Below are 15,089 nucleotides of genomic sequence, written 5' to 3'. Positions count from 1 at the left end.
TTTAGATTACAGCAACATTTATGTATAAAAAAGTGTTATATGTATAATTCCCTGCCTCCGGTTCACTCACACGTACAAATTTCAGCAAATGTAGCAGATAATCTGGGCATTTCATGCATACAGAACATTCCCTTACTATTTACAGTATATACACAGCATACTGCAAAAATAAATAAATAAATAAATTTAGCCAAACATTTAGATGTCAATCATGTATTCTGTCTTTTTACAACGCATTCTGTTGCAGCTGAATAACGTGAGCAAAAATCAGCAGCCTAAAAACACTTCACGAGGAATTTTGCCTGTGCTTTAAAAAGAAATACCATAGCAAAAACAACTAGATTCATATACATTTCAAATATTAAAGTGTTAAAGACAAGTAAACAGTCAGTAATAACATAGGAACAAACAAATCAATTAGCAATATCATAAATACAACTAAACAAACGTGTGCTTCGAATCATGTGCGCTGCACAAAAACAGGGCACAAGTTCTTTCCGTTCCCGCACTTAATCTTTTTTGATCAAATTGAAATGTGAACGCAGGAATCGTTAAGCAGAATCAAAATGCACGCGTCTTATCGAAATACTCGGTTCTTGTAAATTTGGAACCGGTTCTAAAATGGAACCGGTTTTCGATACCCATCCCTAGTAACAATACAACAGTATATTAAAGCAATTATTACTAGTATGTTATGATTATGTTCTCATGATTAAGTTATTTTTATACTCTTTACTTTTGTAATAATTTATGTGAATACTTTGTTAAATGTTGAAAAACATGCTAGTCACTGTTGGACAACTTGTGATTAAAATTGTTTCAACAGTAACATAAAAATAAGTGCTATTCAGTTTCAAAGAATAAACGTTAAAAATGCTTGCCATAGACCTAATGCTCTTTATATGTTTACATTTACATTTATTTTACTTGTGGTGAAATCAGCTGGCCAAAAAGACATGCACATAATATTACAATATTGGAATGAAGTTTCACTTCACCATTGCATCAGTGTTTGTTTGAGCCTTTCAGGTTTTGCAGTGGTGCTTGTCTGTCCTACAGAGAGATTTTATTTTGATAGGAAACAATATCAAGTCTGGTCTACACATACCTTCATCTCTGCCTGGCTGAGTGAAGGTTTAAGAAGCTTAAGCAGTTCAATAATAGCGTATTTGGGCTAATTCCGAATTTATGGGCGTCTCCTCGCCCTTGAGTCGTACAGGCTCTTACTTTAAGATCTGTATGAAATGCATGCAAGTCATTTCTGCCACACGTAAGAGGTAGTTTGTGGAAGTAGATCTTGTAGATCCAGTAGATGGACATCTCATTGATTTATTTTACTGCACTCATAAACAAAATTAAACTCATTCAACAAAACCCATCATTTGAATAGGACAAGGACGTTGTCTTGGTTGATTGAACTCTCAAAAGTTTTTAAACTGTCTAAAAACATGTCTCTCAATGTGAAAATAAGGGTAAAACTTTATAATTTGTTAACATTAGTTAATGCTTTTGTTAACGTAAACTACCTATGAGCAATATAGTTTTACAGAATTTATTAACCTTTGTTAATTTTGGTTAGCTCACCATGTGTAAACATTATTAAATTCACATTAAAGGGGGACTACAATGGTGTTTCATGTATTTAGAGTTGTTCACAGTGTTAAAGAGATGGATTCTCATGCTAAACATGGCCAAAGTTAAACAATTTTTTAAAATAATTTTAAGAATGTTATGTACCCCTTTAACTAAGGGAAATAAATGCTGTATTCTTTGTTGTTTGTTCATGTTAACTAATGTTAACAAATGATCACATATAGTAAAGGATAACCAAAACAAGTCTTCAGTGAGACATACCTAGTACAGCAGGAAGAATATAGTAAAATAATAAATAAATAAAATGATTATTCATAGCAATTTTTTAAATATATTTCTTTCTCTCTTTTTTTTCGTTAAATCTTTAATTTTCTTGAAAAAAAAGTTAGCCTGCCATTGTTACCATAATCTATTTCTACCTGATTTAACCCATTAAAAAACAAGTACTTTTTTGTTTTATTATATAGTAATATATTTAGGTTAATTCATTGATGAATATTTTAGACTCATATAAAGCCATTTAAGTTAGATGTTATGTTTTTGAGTTTATTTAAATGTTTGTGTATTAATTTGCTGTTGTTAATAACTTGCAATTATACATCTATTATAATGTAACTTCATGACAGAAATAAATATATTATTCTCACAATTGCAACATTGATTTCTGTAAGTTTCCAAGCACACATGAACGACAAGTGCAGCTCTGGTCTGATGGAGCATGTGACAGTTCTGTCAACACTGGCTACATTAAGTCCAGTAAATTGAATTAAAAGTGTATCTTAAATGACTGCTTACTTAAGCACATATATTTTAGCATCTAAGGTTTAGCATTAAGTATTTGATGACATGTTTTGAGCTGAGAATGATGTGAATTATTGAAGGACATCGAGATAAATCTGATAATTTTTTGTGACTGTTCAGTAGAGAGGAAGCATTATTAATTGTTCTGGCTTATCTGCACTACATCCTTTTCGGGAAAACAGTGCTGGAAGTCTCTTCTAACTTGTTGTCTGATGACTCAGGAGCGGGTGGGATGCCTCACTTTCCTGAGCTCTTTCTCTATCTCCATGAGACCCTAGCTAGCTCAGCACTATTTCCACCTACAGGAAACACTGGGCACTTGATTGCTGACCAGTCAATTGCAAACAATCTAATTATCTGTGATGATCACACTAGCAGTTATTTATAAAACAATTTTTGTTGCAGTGAGAGGAATAATAGAGGGAAGTAGATGGAGAAATGAATGAAAGTTGCCTGTAAATCCAGTGAAAGATACTGACGTCTCACTGTTTTCCTGCATAGCTTGTATAATTCATTGTGTTTGAATTGATGGTGATTTATAGACAATGTTGTGATGGCACTGTCTCTGTTCATAGACTCAGTAAACCAGCAGACGTCTCGGCTCTCCTCATATGAGGTGACGGTACCGAAACACATCAGCAGACAGAAGAGAAACCAGGACAGTGCAGATAAGGTAAACAAACAAACTCTCTCTCTCTCTCTCTCACACACACACACACACACACACACACACACACACACACACACACACATTTACTTTTTAATCACAAGTGTCAGCATGTGGAAAATCAATTAAATTAAAGGAAAATCAGGTTAAATTCACCTTGACCTTTCTGACCAGAAGTTTAGGTTTCAAATGTAGAGAAACCCAAAACTTGTTTAGTTCTGTCAAATTATTGAACAAAAATTGTATTCTTACATAAAATTGCTTAAATGCACATCTTATTTAATGAATATGTTTATGATCTCTGAATTATTATTATTATTATTATTATTTTTTCCTGTGTAAAGTAAAAAATGTGTGGGACAACTGTCCTGATGTCATTATAAATTATTATTGATAATTAAAATAAAATAGATTTATTTGTACCTTAAATATATTTTAAAATGTTTTTGAAAATAATCATTAAAATTCAAATTGTAAAAAAAAAATGTTCACATTACTTTTTATTTTTTAATAAAACATTTTTTTAGACAAATTCACTATTTAAAACGTTTCTTGAAAATGGTGAAAAATTATTAAAACCAATTTTATTTCCAAGAATGCACTTTTAAAACGTGGCACATTTCAAATTAGATTTCTGAAAGATTTTCCTATATATGTGACCAATCACGGACAGTAGGGACACAAGTCGGTTCTGGGGCATTTTGAGTTATTCACAGATTTTGAAAGTGTAGACTCCAACCTTTCCAACGATGTGTAACACATGGAAATCTGATCATATTTGAAGAAGTTGTGGCCATTTGATGGTAGGCACTCAAAAAAGCTCAAATGGGAGAAAATGGCCTCTAAAGATTGTGCAGTTCTCACCTGTTCTCACCTGCTAGGACAATATGACTCATTTACATCTCATTTAGATAAGCCATACCCCCTGTAAAGACCAAAAACTTTTCTCTGACATTTAAGGGTAACATAGGCCTACAAAGACTCTTTTAGGCCTAAAACAGTTTGGATAGTTGTTAATACAGCGTTCCCACAGCTTGGTTAACTTCAAACTCAAGAACCTTTCAAGGACTTCCCAGGTCCAATACCCTCAAATTCAAGGACTTAATGTGGGGACACATTTCGAGTGAGAGCAAGGTTACATAGTTTTACCTTGTAAAATACATTGTTACAGTTTTCATGTGTCAAACACAACTATGCAAAAAGCTTTTTTTTTTTTTTTTTGCATTTATTTTTGGCCATATGACAGAGGTCTGATATTCTATTCGTCGTATTTCTGTTTTGCATTAAACTGAAGAATATTCGGTACATCCTATACTGTTTTCTAAAATGATCTGATTTGAATTTTGCATGGATTTTATTGAAATCCATTCCTTGGAGGGCGTGGGCAAAAACAAAAGAAACCAAAACCGGCTTAACCAGTATGGAAATACACACAGACAATGACACGCCTCTACTGCGTGCTAGAATCTCTGTAAACAAGCAGATTTCAACCCCAAAAAATGATTCTAATAGATTCACAAGTTTAAAAATCAATGTTTTAAAGTAGCGATTTTCAATCCTTTGACTTGACTTGAGTCAATTTGGTAAATGTGATATATATATATATATATATATATATATATATATATATATATATATATAAGCACAAATTCATGGAAATTACCACCACAAAATCAGTCATTTTGATCGCAAAAATCACAAAAAAAAGGTGAAATCCTGGAGGAACCAATAGGCCACGATAATATTGTTTCTGCATTTCACATGAATAAAGCACTTGTTATTTTCCTAAAAAATGAACAACTGGTAAGTCGATTAATTAAAAGCGGGGTTTGGGTGAAAGAAAGTTTTCTGTCCATTACAGCACTGCATGCTCCAGCTACAAAAGTGACAATTTCCAGTGTGACTATGTTTGTTAAAGATGATGTGATCGTACGAGAATTAACATGTTTTGGAAATATGGCAAGTGCTGTGAAAATGAGTACTTTGGGTTGTAAATCCGCCAAACTTAAGCATGTCTTGTCTTTCACATGACAGATGACAGTTTTTGTCATCTCCTACTAAAACACTGGATGTTTAATTTCGAGTGACGTGTGGAGAGAGCTCTTACGTGGTTTATGCGAGTACTGATAATTTGCGTTGTTACAAGTGTGGTGATATTGGCCACAAGAGAATTTCCTGCCCTCATAAACAACGAGCAGAAGTTGTTGCAGGGACATCACATTTGTCGGGTGAGAATAGTGAGACAAATATGGTGGGAACAAGGCTGCTACGCAACGTAGAGAGGAAGCCCAAATGAAAGAAGATAGTGATGATGGTGACAAAATCGAAGTGAATGTTAATGCTGCTGATAATATTGAGAAGAAGGAGTGTCTAATGGCTGTATTGTTATTGTTGCTTTGAATCACAAAGATGATGAGATGCTAGAAGTTAAGGAAAGTTTAAATGATGAAGTAGAAAAGAGTTAAAAGCTGAGAGTATTAAGAGATGACGATTCATGCCTTGATGTAGACGTTGGTATATTTGGTGTTTCTTATTCTGTTGAACAGATCAATAACTTTCTGGATGAAACTAAGGGGAAGTCTGTTGAGATGGGGATGTGGCATTTAATGTTTCCTTTTTTTCCTTCTTTTTATCCTTTTCCTTGTTTGCTATGGATTAGGGATGTCCCGATCCGATCCACGACATCGGTATTGTGCAAATGCTGGCCCAGAACGCTAGATCAGATCGGAGGGGAGAGAAAAATATGATCCGATACCTATGTCCGATACCTATCCAACACAAACCATGGGAAAATCTAGCTTAAACCATGGCCTAAATGCCTAAATATTAGCATTTCTCTTGCTGTGACATCCAGTTAAGCGCACTGCCTGTCACGTGATAACAGTAGTGGCCAATAATGAGTATGAGAGTTAAAGAGCCAGTAAGATGAAAATTCTAAGCTTCCTATCACTGTTTATAAGTCCTGTACATTAGGTTTAAATCCATCCAAGGTTAAAAAACATTGTCATTTTGTCAAAATATCATTTTAAAATTACCTCAATTCTCAGAGATCCCCAAACGGTTCGCGCAAAGCTGTTCAAAAGATTCAGTTTCCTTAAACCCCACCTTTCGGTAGCATACTGTGTTCTGATTGGTCAACTAACATAGTCAGGTTTGATTGGTTGTTCCGCACACAACTTCATGGTAAACTATGCGTTAGCATCTGTTTGGGGTGAATTATGTCTTATTCCTCTCATCACGAAGCAAACAGTAAAATAAAAAACTTGAACAGTCTTGCTGCTTTTTCTTCTGTGTGTGTGTATTCAAGCCGCGCGCTTCAGTTTGAATCTGAATAGCACGTTCAGTGCGGGGGCGTGGTCACATATAAAGAAGAGAGACATGAAAAACAGACATCGCGTTGTTTTCATATGGATAACTTTATCACAGAATATCTGTTAGCAGAACTTGTTTAGTTTTAAAGTAGACATGTCAAGCTTTCTATAGACCCCTTTTGCGCGGACGTCACAGGTACGTCACGGCGCTAGCTGGAGGCAAAACAAACGGAAAACTGGAGGCGGCTAATACAAACCAACACAGGGTCGGCTACTCAAGGAGCTTAAAATGTCGTCTTGTTGTGTTGTTGGTTGCCAGAATTGACGGAGAAAATTTTATATACATTGTTGTGATTAATTGTGACTGGAATTTAAGAACATGGTAAGAAAGAATAAATACAGAAAGTTTATAATTATTTTCCAGTCTTCAGAATTTTTATTTCTAGAAAATATTTACATCTTAATAATAATTTTACTGTAATGTCACTCTTTATTTAATCTAAGGATTTATGCACCCTCAGTTTCTCTTTACTATACACGCTCGGTTTCTCTATCAAGTAAGTGTAGATGTCAGGCCACTCAATCGGAGGTAATCCTGTCAGATCGTCCATCCAATGAGTGATTGTGTACGGGTCGACCAATCTGGTTCCGTCCGTTAAAGTTAACTTTTTCAAATAATTATCGCGGTCCCGGACAGTGAGTTACCTTAAATATTCAGATAAAGCAGATATATTCAGATTTTCTCCAGCCATTGTTAAAAAAACAAGCTAAGAAAACTCGCTAACTATGGAAGCATATGGGTAGCATTATTCAATTTGGGATGTAATATGCAAAATGACAATGCAATCTGTAAAATGGCAATGCATTTCTGTATTTACATTTACATTTTACAATACATCTGTGCAACGTTTGGTGCAAAATGAAAATGAAAATTAAATTACATAATTTTCATTTGCCATTTACTACACCAGTTTTAATATGTAAAATGAATATTAATTTTAACGCTTTATAAGTTGCAAAATTAAAATGAAAATGTATTACTGAAATGATTAGATATGTCTAACATGTTAAAGCAAAAACTGTGGCAAAATGATCATTTAAATGCTATTTTTCTTAATTGCATTAACACTCACAGTCAAGACACTTATGATTGCATTTTCATTCGGTGTCCCGCAATGAATGTAGCAAAACTCAATGTGCACATTGAAAATGCATTCCGAGCCGATCACGTGTCCCCGCCCTCGCGCCACGTCAATCATTGTGTGAACAAGGCGGGGCTTACAGAAGGTCAGAGACTCAAGTCTCAAGAAGAGGATTCAATCAAGTGAGACAACATGGACAAGACAGTTGGTCCGTGTATGTTCTGATCATTTCGGTTTATGGCTTCAATATTTCATTCGGACTTGTGGGCGGAGCTGAAACGCTGCTTTCATCTGATTGGTCGAATCGGATCGGTTTTCCTCTGACAGCCTTCAGCTGAAATGTCTGAAACTACACTCACTGTTAATTAGCATAATATTTGAATCAGATGTAGCTGGGCACATAATTCGTGCTGCTGAGACCTGCAAATTATTTCTAGGTTGTAGTATTGTATGAATATTGTCCCACTGATAAAAAACAGTGCAAATAGTTCTGTCTCTTTGGATAACAGTAAAGTGGAAATAAATATAGTTAAATTTATTAAATAAAATTAAATAGGATTTTTTGGGAAGGTAAGTCTGGCCAGTTATACAAGCAACACGAGTCGGACGAGTCTAAAGATATGAGCTGAATTGGGTGAAACATTAAAGTTCTAGTCTGTGTCAATTACTCTCATTATAAATAATAATAATAATGTTAACTGTATTTTTCGGTATAAGTTGCATCAGTCCAAAAATACGTCATGACGAGGAAAAAAACATATATAAGTCGCACTGGACTATATGTCACATTTATTCAAGACCAAGAGAAAACATTACCGTCTACAGCCGCGAGAGGGCGCTCTGGGGTAGGCTACAGGAGCACTGAGCAGCATGGAGCTAATTTTACAATTTTTATTTAGAAATGTAACTATATTCATTTTTACAATTATTTATTAATGTCACACACACACATACCTAGTGCCTTATGACTTAAAAGATGAGAGTGGTAAATGTTACAGACATGGAACTGTTCAGTCTATTACTGATTTTAATTTCCACTTCACTGTTATCCAAAGGGACAGAACTATTTGCACTGTATTTATCAGTGGGACAATATTCATACAATACTACAACCTAGAAATAATTTGCAGGTCTCAGCAGCACGAATTTGCCCAGCTACATCTGATTCAAATATTATGCTAATTAACAGTGAGTGTAGTTTCAGACATTTCAGTGCTTCACTCGCACTGACTCTTATTTTGCCTGAAAGAATGACAAGACCGAGCTGAAGGCTGTCAGATGAAAACCGATCCGATTCGACCAATCAGATGAAAGCAGCGTTTCAGCTCCGCCCACAAATCCGAATGAAATATTGAAGCCATAAACCGAAATGATCAGAACATACACGGACCAACTGTCTTGTCCATGTTGTCTCACTTGATTGAATCCTCTTCTTGAGACTTGAGTCTCTGACCTTCTGCAAGCCCCGCCTTGTTCACACAATGATTGACGTGGCGCGAGGGCGGGGACACGTGATCGGCTCGGAATGCATTTTCAATGTGCACATTGAATTTTGCTACATTCATTGCGGGACACCGAATGAAAATGCAATCGTAAGTGTCTTGACTGTGAGTGTTAATGCAATTAAGAAAAATAGCATTTAAATGATCATTTTGCCACAGTTTTTGCTTTAACATGTTAGACATATCTAATCATTTCTGTAATACATTTTCATTTTAATTTTGCAACTTATAAAGCGTTAAAATTAATATTCATTTTACATTTTAAAACTGGTGTAGTAAATGGCAAATGAAAATTATGTAATTTAATTTTCATTTTCATTTTGCACCAAACGTTGCACAAATGTATTGGGAAATGTAAATGTAAATACAGAAATGCATTGCCATTTTACATATTGCATTGTCATTTTGCATATTACATCCCAAATTGAATAATGCTACCCATATGCTTCCATAGCTAGCTACCGTTTGTTCAAGTGTTGAGGGGAATCTTTCTGCCTCCAGCTAAGCCCCGCCCACACAAATACGTCACCTTGTTTACCAACTGTAAAAGGGTCTATAGATATCTCTCTCATGTCTCTTCGTTGAGTATTCACGGAGTTACACTTCATTTTAATGACGTGTTTGTACATGACGATCAGCGCAGACAGGCTGCAGACAGCACACATACTGATAAGACGCTCGGGAGAAAACAGACACATAACTTCATAATCATACTTCACGTTGTGATTCGGAGATGCTCGTTGTTCTAAATGAAGTTGGTAATGAACCCTCTTTTATGGCCAAACGCTTTGAAAATCACATCAGTGAAATGTTGAAAACACAACAAAAGGGATTTGTTGTACTGCTCTGGTATTGTGGTGAAAATGAATTTTAGCCATTGGTTCTTCTGATCTTCATTCTTTGGCAGTGAAAATAAAACAAACTTGCCTTTACAATTAAAAACACACTGTCTCCTCGACATGATGCTCTCACACCAACCAGAGCGTCTGTGTGTGGGGGTGGGGCAGGTCATAGTTTTGTTTCTCCCAAGACGGTAGGTGGAGATTATTATGCAAAGTGTTCCTAGTGACGTACATAGAGATGGGCAAAAGATTTGAAATCTATAAACGACTCGTTTCAGCGATTCAGAGTCGACTCCTTACTTTAGAAGCCAATAACTTTATAAATCATGTACTTTTTTCTTGGTTTAATTATTTGCACATTGTTTACACTGATGGACAGCTACATCATACACTGTAAAATTAATAACTTTCTCTGTGAACCTGATGGGAATGGAAGTTTTATTGTAAAGGTTTTTTTTTTTTCACCAATTTATTTATGCTTAAGGGTGAAAGCTCAGCCCCGTCAATAAACTGTTCCCATTATGCACTTTTTTTCACATAGCTATGAGAAGCGTTAAACATGGATGAGTGTGCAGTTGCCATGCTGTATTAAAGCTTTAATCAGGAGAAAAACTTATATTTAAAGCTAGCATAGGCAGTAGCATTTACAAATAACAGTGTATCTTTGTGTTTATTTTGTTATTAAAATTTGATTTAAACGTTCGCCGGTTCTCGCCTCCTCCTTCCCCACTTATGAACTTCGTTACACTAACCAATCAGAGCCCATCGCCTATATCGGAGGGAGGGGCTTCACAAAAGAAGCAAACGATCAGTGTGTTTCTCAGAGAAGGGACAGTAAATGTGGATTTTTTTTTTTTTTTTTTCAAAATTAAGCATTAACACGATAGACTGCACCTCATACACTCAAATCAAGCCTAGACAAAAAAAAAAAGAAACACTTTTATTTGTCTATTATATGTTTTTGAAAAGTGTAAATACTGTATGCAGTAGAGAAAATGCAGTTATATTTAACATAATAGTCAGTTCAGTAGAAGTAAACTTAAACTGTTTTAAAGTCTGCTGAAATCCTGTCATTTTTTTTTTCATTAAAAAAGTCTTAATAGATTTTTTTCTTGTATCTTTTCATGAGCTCCCACTCACTGGCCATTAACTGTGTGACTATGATCTTAAGCAGGTCCCTCTCATTCTCCCCGTGTCCTCTCTTTTCCCATTTTTTGTGAATGGTTTTGTATCTGCTCATATCTAAGCCAGCGGTGCTTCAGAGATAATGGCACAGGAACCATCTGGCCGGCACACATGCCCAGCAGCGTGGGCGTAGTTATTAAAAGTCTATCTCTGCCAGAACCACGCTGAGAGACGCATGGCACAAACAAACACACAGCGCTCCTCTCACCTCTGTGTCATTGAGAAACAGTCCGCTACTCAAAGTTTGCTCGATGACAGAGTGTGTTTGTGCTGGCATAGCCTTGAAACCCTCAACACCTATAGACATAAACAAGCAACGTTCACACTGAATCTGTTTGTTGTAAAAAAGTTTCAGCATTATTTAATGAAAAACATGTTTATTTGTTTGTGACATAAAATGGCCATTTGCTGCACTTTTGTTACTTTATCCTGAATTCCTGAATGGTAATAAAGCTATGATGATTAAGACATTATTTTAATTTTATTATAATTATTATTTTGTGAAACACAAAAGGAACTCTTAGGCAGAATGTCCAACCAGTTTTCCAGAAAAAAACTAAAAAGGAGTGGATGAAAAGCCAAACAATGAGTCTTTTTGAAGCCATATGATTGCTTTCTACAAACAGACACATTTTTTATTCACTCCATTATGCTTTCTAAACTTCATTGATCGTTTTTGTCTTTTGTCATTGTCATTTTAGTGTATATATATTTTTCTTTATTTATTACTCCACTTATATAATATTAGAGTAGTTATTAGTATTTAGAATTAGCTTTTATTTTTATATTTTCTTAAATTTTCATTACTATATTGTTACATTTTTCCATATGCTTTTGTCATTTTTAGTTATTATTTTTATTATTATATATTAGTTTTTTTTATTTATGTTTAGCTTTTATTTACATTTATTTTATTTTAGTAATTTTTTTGTACTTCAGCTTATACTTGTTTCATTTCGGTTTAGATGCCATGGCAACATTTCTCATTTAAATAAAGTTTATTTGTTATATTTATTTGATCTTTCATCCACTTTAACAACAATGGTTCTGGTTTTAGTTTTAGTTAACAAAAACAACATTGTCTGGGACAATTTCTGTGGTGGGTTTGGGTTTTTTTTTCCATGTAGTGACTTTTGAAACTCAAAAAGAGAGAAGAAAATCCAGTTTTCTCTCAGTATCTCTTTCCATACTCTTAGAGAGAGACAAAGAGCAAGAGGAAGAGTCTGTTTGAATGTTTGGCATGTTAGGGCAGGTGTAAAATTGAGTTCAAAGAAAAATCTATGTTCAAACATCCACCACTTCCTGACAGCAGTTAGACTCACCACACCGGTTTCCCTGAAATGATGTTTACACTACACATAAACTTTTTACACTAAACATTTTTTCCATATTAATATATATATATATATATATATATATATAGTCATTAATCAATTACCCCAGAAAAGTATAAAAGACATTGTCAGAATATTCTATTGGCATACAAAAATAATTCTCGCCGCTTCATAACATTACAGTTAAACCACTGATGGCAGATGGACTATTCTGAAGATGTCTTTCATACTTAACTGGACCTTGACACTGGTATTTTCTTGGCTGTCTATTATTCAAATGTCACTGCATTTGGAGAAATGTTTTCCTAACTGTTCAAAAAACAGCGGTGTCTCTCTCTAACCTCATACATTTCCTGTATGTGTATTTTTCTCAGAAATAAACAAGCGTTTTATTGGTTTAGTGCTTTCTCAGAAATACAGACTAAATGAAAGTATCCTGTTTGTTTGGTTTCATCACAAATGTACTAAGCCTAAAATAAGTCAGCACTGATGGGAAAGACACCACATAAACCAGTAAGGGAAGCAGGGCTTTACTCCGAAGCAATTGGACAGTGTGCGAACAAAAATGCCCTTCACTTATTAGGTTCATTCATTAAAAAAGCAAGAAAAGAATTGTGGCCCTTTTTATATCCTCTTTGTACTGCTTGTTTTCTTAACCTGTAAAAGACTATAGCGATTTGATGGTTTCTGTCATTTTTTTCCTTTTTTTTTTTTAAGGTGTCATACATAATCCAAGCGCAAGGAAAAGAACATGTCATCATCCTGGAGAGAAATGAGTGAGTATTTTCCTTCTGCTTCTCTCACTTTCTCTCCTAAAGTCAATTCATACACTTGGCCAAAGATCCCCCTTACAAAAATGAAACATGGTTTTACTACAAACAACAACAACAATACAAACATTTTTTAAATCTATTTTAATTTCTTAAAATTACATTTTATACTCTTTCCTTACTGTTTTTTGCCACTAGCATTCCTGTAAAATTTGACTAAAATAACACAAAAGGTATTGGTCAAACCAATTACATTTCTATAATGTAAGTGTTAAACAGGTTCAAAGTGTAGAAGTTTCCTAATTCCTAATATCTTTACCTCATTCCTTACCATAATTACATTTTGGTCACTTAGTAGATTGTTTAGTTGTAAAATATCTGTGTTTGTTGTAAATCAGAAGCCTGTACAGAATGCAAACGTGTTTTAAAACCTTTAGCCTTTTCACCTCTGTCAGCATTTGAGCCTTATTCAAGTTAATGCTTGAATGTATTGATGAATCTTAATTTTCCTTGTGTCATGACTTCCTAAAAGACATCTTCCCTTGTTCACTGTTGTACATTGTGTGCACTTGAGGTTCTCAGAATGTAAAAAAACATCTGCTCTTTATGTATTACTTAAGTTATTTGTAATATTGCGACATGTAGGCAGACTTTTTTGGACGACCACTACATCATTGGCAAACAGATAAAGTCCCTTTATACTATCAGATTTGTCACATGTGTATGTTTCACTTCTCCTGTTTGAGAATGTTACCTCACATAAAGCGTCCAGTGAATGCTGGATGAAACCTACTCCCCTATTACAGATCTAGAACATGCTGTGCTCTTCACTTTAATATTTAGATACTCAAGCAGCAAACACATTAATTTTTCTCACAGCTTGACAGTTTGTTGGTTTTTTGAAGGGCCGGAGCTGGGAGATGTTTTGGAAATGTGCCTTTGAAGTAAAAAAAAAAATGTTTTGCACCATTAACACAGGCGAATTGCTTCGCTTTTTGATGTAAGATATAAATAACACACAATGCATGAGCACAAAGAGCTTTGAGTTTGATAGTCAGTGCTAAATGTGTTGTGTCAGGTATGTTAAGATGATATCCAGCTATGCTCACCATCTGTTGCAGTGGAGATATTATATTTTTTACATAGTGCGTGGCCTCCACAGATAATCTAAGATCTTAAATGGTCTTAGGACAAGCCCACTGTTCTCAGGAAACTTGAATGCCTGATGTTTGTGATATCTGTATGTTTCCATCTACCTTGTCCATATTCATAGGAAAGGAAAAGAAAGCAGAAAAGAGGAACTTGAAATCTTCATTTCTGAGAAAAAAGCAAGATCAGAAACCATATTTAAAGATATTATAAAAATGTGTTCAGGAAATAATGTGTGTGATGGGAATTTCTTGAAAATTTAGTCTATGATATTAACTTTGGTGTTTAAACAAAAGTATTGCCATTAATATTACTCATATTTGAAGTATGTGACTCAAAGGCCAAAGTTGGCACTACAGTTTTATTTTGTTCTATATTGCAAAAAATCTAATCAATAAAATAAAAATAAATGTAAAAAATAAAAAAGAAATAATTAAAAAACTAACACAAAATGACCAAAACTTAACTTAAACGAAAATGAGTCAAAACATTAATAAATTCTGCTATATAAATGAAACAAAATTATCACTGAATTTTTGAGAGAATTTCTGCACAGAGTAATTTGCTCTCTTTCGAATCTTCATCAATTTAGATCAGACATTAAACGATTCTTCCAGAAGGGGTACGTGATTTTAAATGATGTAATCTTTAGTAAGAGTTTCTCCATTGCTCTTTTCTCTTTATGTGGCTCCAGGACGATGCTTTAATCCCCAACAGCTGCCTTACAGCAAAAACAGCACCCCACCTACCCTGCCCTCGATTTATACCTCCATATAGTACACAGAGGGAGAGA

The 15,089-nt window shown here is 34.6% G+C and overlaps 1 protein-coding gene across 2 annotated transcripts in view; it reads left to right on the top strand.

Moving 5' to 3' along the window:
- Positions 1 to 15,089, top strand: part of LOC128018333 (disintegrin and metalloproteinase domain-containing protein 9) — a 39,063-nt gene that overhangs the window by 1,257 nt on the left and 22,717 nt on the right. For both annotated transcript variants that reach the window (XM_052603787.1, XM_052603786.1), the window contains exons 2-3: positions 2,970 to 3,067; positions 13,095 to 13,153. In XM_052603787.1, the coding sequence (XP_052459747.1) occupies positions 2,970 to 3,067; positions 13,095 to 13,153 (157 nt within the window). The remainder of the gene's footprint in view (positions 1 to 2,969; positions 3,068 to 13,094; positions 13,154 to 15,089) is intronic.

The sequence above is a fragment of the Carassius gibelio genome, chromosome A8, assembly GCF_023724105.1.
Source record: "Carassius gibelio isolate Cgi1373 ecotype wild population from Czech Republic chromosome A8, carGib1.2-hapl.c, whole genome shotgun sequence".
NCBI classification, from domain to species: Eukaryota; Metazoa; Chordata; class Actinopteri; order Cypriniformes; family Cyprinidae; genus Carassius; species Carassius gibelio.
Note: the sequence above shows the minus strand (reverse complement) of the source record. Positions and strands in the feature narration are given on the sequence as shown.